At 37.5% G+C, this 5,998-nt stretch overlaps 1 protein-coding gene across 1 annotated transcript; it reads right to left on the reverse strand.

The window, feature by feature from the left end:
* Positions 1–2,406: 2,406 nt before the first annotated feature.
* Positions 2,407–5,004, reverse strand: LOC133679724 (protein LATERAL ROOT PRIMORDIUM 1-like). The gene is made up of 2 exons (XM_062102407.1): positions 3,249–5,004; positions 2,407–3,113 (listed from the first exon to the last, which is right to left on the reverse strand). Exons 1-2 carry the CDS (start codon positions 3,964–3,966, stop codon positions 2,773–2,775), a joined length of 1,059 nt encoding a protein of 352 aa, XP_061958391.1. The 5' UTR covers positions 3,967–5,004; the 3' UTR covers positions 2,407–2,772.
* Positions 5,005–5,998: the final 994 nt, after the last annotated feature.

Below are 5,998 nucleotides of genomic sequence, written 5' to 3' on the forward strand. Positions count from 1 at the left end.
TCCCATGTGCTATGAAAAGAAATAAGTGCATGAGCTTAACAATAATTAAACACACCACATAAGCATTCCAAGCAAATTTTCCCAGGTAAAACACCAACACTGATAGGATTGTAGCCTATTTCTCTGGTTCAATGAAGTTAAAAAATCTGCCACCAACCAAAGAAAAAATCTACTAACCTAACCCCACCACAGTACACATCTGGTTACCGCATCAAAACCATAAACAGCTCTCACCCTGCAGTTTTCCCATTGGTTTTGCTACCTGATTATACAGTTACATGTACAGAAAAACCAGAAACGTTTAGCATCAAGCAAGAGGACAGAAGTGAGAAAGGCTTTTATTCACCACCCTTGATCTGGATGCAGACATGAAGATAGCAAAGAATAATTGTCACAAGACACGCCCTATGCACACAACATGCGCAGTCTAAAACCCTAATCTCTCATTCACCTATGTTTCATTGATGCAAAGCATCTGCACAACAGCTCAAATCACAAACAGTGATCATAATTTTATCAGTCCAACGAATCAAGTACTTAACTTTTGTTGTTTCAGTTGATTTTCTTCCTTCTAAATACGGATAAGGTACAGGGACAGATTGAAGGACATGATCGAAAGACGAGTAACAAGTAAACGAGGACCTTCCGTAATGCTAGCCAGACATAAAATACAGTGATTCTTCCGGTAAAATTAGTGGATACGAACACTTGACTCGAGTGAAATTGACCAGTCTGCTTTTCGCAAAACAATAAAACAATTGTCATTCTATTCAGCAAGATATGTCAATTAAAAAACGTAGTACTCACAAGTATAGAATCCAAACGTTATTCAATAGCATTTCAGAATGAAAATATTCATAGGAACTGACAGCATAGATAAATAAAATGTATTTCAGAAAAAGCTACACAGCCAATCGATGGAAGAACAGAATTGATCATACCTCCGACATAATGGAACTTCCCGATATGCTAGGAAAAAAATGCAGAGAGGTGGCCATATCAATGTTTGATTATTGAAAAACTATCAGAACGTGCATTCACATACCTCAGAACAAGCACTAATCTTTCAAACAAAAAGTGAGCACAAGGCCATGTTTCAGTGCCAGTCATGCACACGGGCATAGTATTTCCATCAGAGCAATGCATATGAAGTGTAACATGAAAAAATCTTCTCATGGGACTGCCCATGTTCCATACATGTTGCTGGTTTACAAAAGCGGCATGCAGTTTATAAAAAACACAACAGCATTAATTATGGAAAGAAATGATCAAAACGATCTACACGACAAAATACATCCATTTATAAACTATGCTACGAGATCCAATGGGGGACAACATGTCTGGGCGGAAAGGAAAAGGGCCAAGCAAAGAATTAAATAGATACCAAACGCTTTATTTAATCCATATCAGTCAACATGTGCACGCAAGATTATAGCCAAAAGGATAAGTCATATATATATCTGAAGCATCTCAAAAAATAAACTATCATTACAACCCAAACAGACATCCCGACAGTAATTATCCCGGTGGGCAGAAATGACACGACTAGCAGATTGACAGCACGAGAAAACCCACAGTTATATGAAATACTGTTTAAATATTCTTCTATGCTTGTATATTTCCTTAAAACTGGGCCAGTGAACAACACGAGGAGACAGTAATTCAATTAAGAGCACCGATTAAGTTTTGTTAGCAAGTTCACTAAACCACGGTTTAAGCACAAAAGAAGTGCATGAATGTTTCCTGAAACAAACGCAAACTTCAAAAGGTTAAAACTCAGAAAATATGAAAGTTGAAAAAAGTTTTAATATTCTAATCGAGTAGGATGCATTTCAAATACAAGGATAACAGAAGTAGCAAATACACCATGTATTCATGTGTGCATGCGATTCGATGGTTGTCCGTATTACGAAAATGTTACATGAAGAGAAGTGGGCGGAAAAGGACATCCATGTAATGCTCTTTCTTGTTTGGCAATAAATGATGGTGACATAGCAACTACTTCTCATGCTAAAGTCTAAAGCAGCACAATAATGATGAATACCACATTTACTTGTAGTTGATGGAACCAAACCAACCCAATAGGAAGGAACTGGTGCAACAAAATGTTAGCACCGTAAAAGTACAAGATTGTGAGAAAACAAGCATGGCAGGAAAAAAAAAAGGGGGCTTGGTCATATATATATGGGGCAGTTTTAGAACAAATTAAGATCCTTTCTATTGTAAAGCATGACCGGCACAGTGAATCCAGGTAAGACAAATTGCTACACAAAAAAATTGAAGTTCATACCAGAACGCTTCTTGATGATGCATTTATACTTTACACTGTAGATCTCACCTTTGCCAAACAAAAACTTGTAACAAACCAAAAGAGAGGGACAGAAAGATAAAAAAGAAGGCTACAACTTCAAGAAAGCAAACAGATTTTTATTTTATTTTTTCATCACAAAGTTTAAGAACTAATATATCTGGTAGAACAGGATTTTTAGACTTTACTATCTTTTCTAAAATTTGATACAGGAATTGCTCGAATAGAGAGAAAATGCAGCTTCTTTGGCATATGATGACCCTCGAAATGCTATTACACAAGGCAAATAGAATTAAGAAGCAAGAATACTAAAACCAAGACGCTTGAATTTTCAAAGAGAGCATATGTTAATAAGATACAAATTAAGGAGCAACTTACCAAAACCCTATCGATAATAATTAATTAGTTGACATAATGAAAAGTTAGACAAGAATGTCACTCCTTGATAAACCTTGAAAGTGCCCTCAATTTATTGGATTGCCATAGCCCGAACCTCCGAGTAACCCTCCAGTGGAAGCACCATAAACATCTGAAGGATCGAGAATCGGGGAAGAAGAGGCCCCATTTCTCCCTATGCCATTACCACCGCTACTGCTACCACCACCCAAATGCAGTTCAGATATATTAGGGAACCCATCTCTTGTTTCAACTCCTTGGTCATATAGAAACCCTTTGAAAACATGACCACCAATCTTCACCACAGCCTGATACGCAAACTCATCTTCACCATCTTCCACTGCCGTCACTCTAACACACCTGAAGGTTGCTGGTGCAGTTACTTGCCCCGGTAGTCTCTCTTTAAAACCTGCATCAGAAAACATAATTCAACAAAAACCCTACTCAAAGTTTCACTTCTATATTAACAACCCTAAAATTTTCTCATACTCATATAAAGCAAGGCAAGTAAAATAGAGAATGATAAGACTGATAAACTCAAAACCTTGGTGACTAGAGCTCGTGTCGTAGCTCCTTGGAGTAGTATTAGAAGTGGAAGTATGAGAAGTTGTAGTTTGTGAGCTTATAAGTCTAGGTTTCTTGACACCAGAAGTAGACCCAGTAGAACCAGCACCGCCACCTGCAGTTGCCATAAGCTGACGCTCTCTCCTCCTCGCAGCCGGTACCCACGTGCTCTTCACATGAGTAACACAATCAAAACCACGGCTTTTGCAACACGTCCTACACCTTCTATGGCTACAATCTTTCTTCGCTTGGTTTCCACAATCTTGACACGTTGTTGTAGCGGACGATGATGAATTCCCTCCAAGACTTCCACTTCCATTCCCAGCACTATTTCCACTTTGTAGTAGAAAATTCGCTGTTGAAGAATTGTTGTGATGATCAAGAATCGAAGGAGTGGTATTAGAAGCTTTCTTGATATATTGAGAGCCTTGGTTTTGCCAGAACTGATGAATTCCGCTAATCTTGTTTCGACCATTATTCAACAAATCTTGATCATCCATGTTTTGGGGCGCAAGACAAGGCCCCGCAGCAAGGAGTGGAATGACACCAACACCTACACCAACACCAAGAGCTGTGGCATTGGAAGCATTGATTGGATCTGCTGTTGAAAGATTGATTTGCTCATGATGCTGGTGGTGGTGGTTGAAGGAGGCAGCGGGAGCCACCACGAAGACATCGCGAAGGCCCACCATGCCCATGTCTGGAGAGATGCCGTAGTTGATGGGCCGAGCTGAGTTAGGCCATGTTGGACCGGGTGTTTGGCCGCCGCCGGTGGGACCGGCATTGAAGCCGAGTGAGAGGTCGTCTGGACCAGCGGTACGGATACCAGAGGAGTTAGAGGTGGCCCAGTCAGCAAAGGCACCAGTGTCTGATAGTAGCTGCCTACTCCTTGTAGTAGCCACAACTGATAATTTTGTAAAATTTTATCAGATTGTAAAATATAAGAAAGACAGAATCTTTATATTTATAAGTAAATATACAATACGAGTGTTTTTATGATAATTGTAGAAGAGAGAGAAGGGAGGATAGATTTTTAGAAGAAACTAAATCTAAGGATGTGTGTATGTAGGTGTTATGTGAGTGAAGTGGGGTCGAGAACTCTGAAATTGTATCAGAGAAAGAGAGATTTGTAGAGAGAGAACAAGAGTGGAAAGAAAGAGATCTTGTTTGTTGGGGTGGGCTTCATTTCTTTTTTTCTTTTCTTTCACTAGGCAGGACTGGTTGCTGCTGGCCTGCTGCTGCTGCTAGGCTCTGGGGTTTCTGTTGGTAATATAGAATAGAAATACTACGCTAAACACAACTGTCACTTTGGCTTTTGTGAGATTGTGAGAGCAAAAAAAAAAAATAAGAAGTTGGGATTGAGAGGGAGAGATGACTGAGATTTCTCTGGAAGATGGGGGCAGTGAGACTGTGAGAGAGAGAGAGAAGTAGAAGAGACTGGTGAGAAGGAACAAAGACTCCCTCTTTGTTGTGTTGTATTTAGTAGTATTTGTTGTCTTGCCGACCTTTCTATGTATCTATCTCTCTCTTCACGATCATCTTCTCCTTCGCTTCTTCTTCTTCTTCTTCACTCAGCTTTATCTTTCTTTCAAAATGGTTTCCTAGAAAGCGAAAAATGTGGTGGGTTCCTCTCCACCTCTCTTTCTGCTCTCTCGATACTATAGAGTTATTGAGATTATTATTGGAGAGGAGAGTGTGTGTGTGAGGGGGAGGGAGAGAGAGAGAGAGAGAGAGAGGAAAGGGTATAAAGACTTTTGTTCTCTAGTTTCTGTAATTTTATGAGGCTCTAAAGTCACATGACACCTTTCATTCACTTTGGGCAACTTCTTCTCTACCCATGTAGTGGTAGAAGTATTACTAGGCCATCCATTCTCCACTCTCTCCCACTGCGCGTGGATATGCTTCCACCATCGAATGTCGTGAGTGAGATTGAAGGAGGTGGAGAGCAGGATTCTAGTCCAGCGTCGACGATGGTAAGAGCCTGTTTTTTTTTTATACATGTATTTTAATTAATTTTATAAATTTTAAAATTAATAATTATATAAATTTTTAATAATCATCATATAAATAATCACATACTTAAATCTAAAATCATAAAAAAATAATCTTTTTAATTTTAAGTTTTTATTATTATACCACCTATAGAGTGCAAATTTTAATTCATGTGATCGATCCAATTGGGTGATAAGTGATTTGTTGTGAATTTTGCACCTGCGATTGAGCCATTTGTTTCGCGATAATTACAGTGATTTCTCCCGAAAAAATTCCAAGTAGTTGGTTTACAATGTTTATTTATAACACGTAATTTTTTGGTTATGATAAACTTTTTTTTTAATTAGGTGGTTTTTGGTTAATATTTGGTATATGATGAGTTAACGTGGTAAGTGACTAATAACTATGAAAACAAAATATGGTGAATTCAGAATTCTTTTATTTTTAAGTAAGTAATTTTTTTAGAAAAAATATGATAATATTTTAGAAAGAAATTTTAAAAATAATTATGCCATATAGAATAAAGATTGTTATCTTATTTTGTAAGGATTCTAATAATTCTTTATAACTCATTGTATTCATAGTCAAAGAATGAGTATTTTTGAATTGATAAAAAAAAATATTCTTAAAAAAATATATAGGCTCGATCCTTAATTAAATTTATAAATATTAAGTCTAACAAATCATCAAACTTATATATAATTAGACTTAATATTTAACTTAACCTATAAAAATTAA

The sequence above is a fragment of the Populus nigra genome, chromosome 19, assembly GCF_951802175.1.
Source record: "Populus nigra chromosome 19, ddPopNigr1.1, whole genome shotgun sequence".
Classification (NCBI taxonomy): domain Eukaryota; kingdom Viridiplantae; phylum Streptophyta; class Magnoliopsida; order Malpighiales; family Salicaceae; genus Populus; species Populus nigra.

Coding starts and splice junctions, on each gene's coding strand:
- LOC133679724 (XM_062102407.1), bottom strand. CDS start 3,966: ATGGGCATGGTGGGCCTTCGCGATGTCTTCGTGGTGGCTCCCGCTGCC. Junction 3,114..3,248: donor CACGAGCTCTAGTCACCAAG/GTTTTGAGTTTA, acceptor TTTCTGATGCAG/GTTTTAAAGAGAGACTACCG.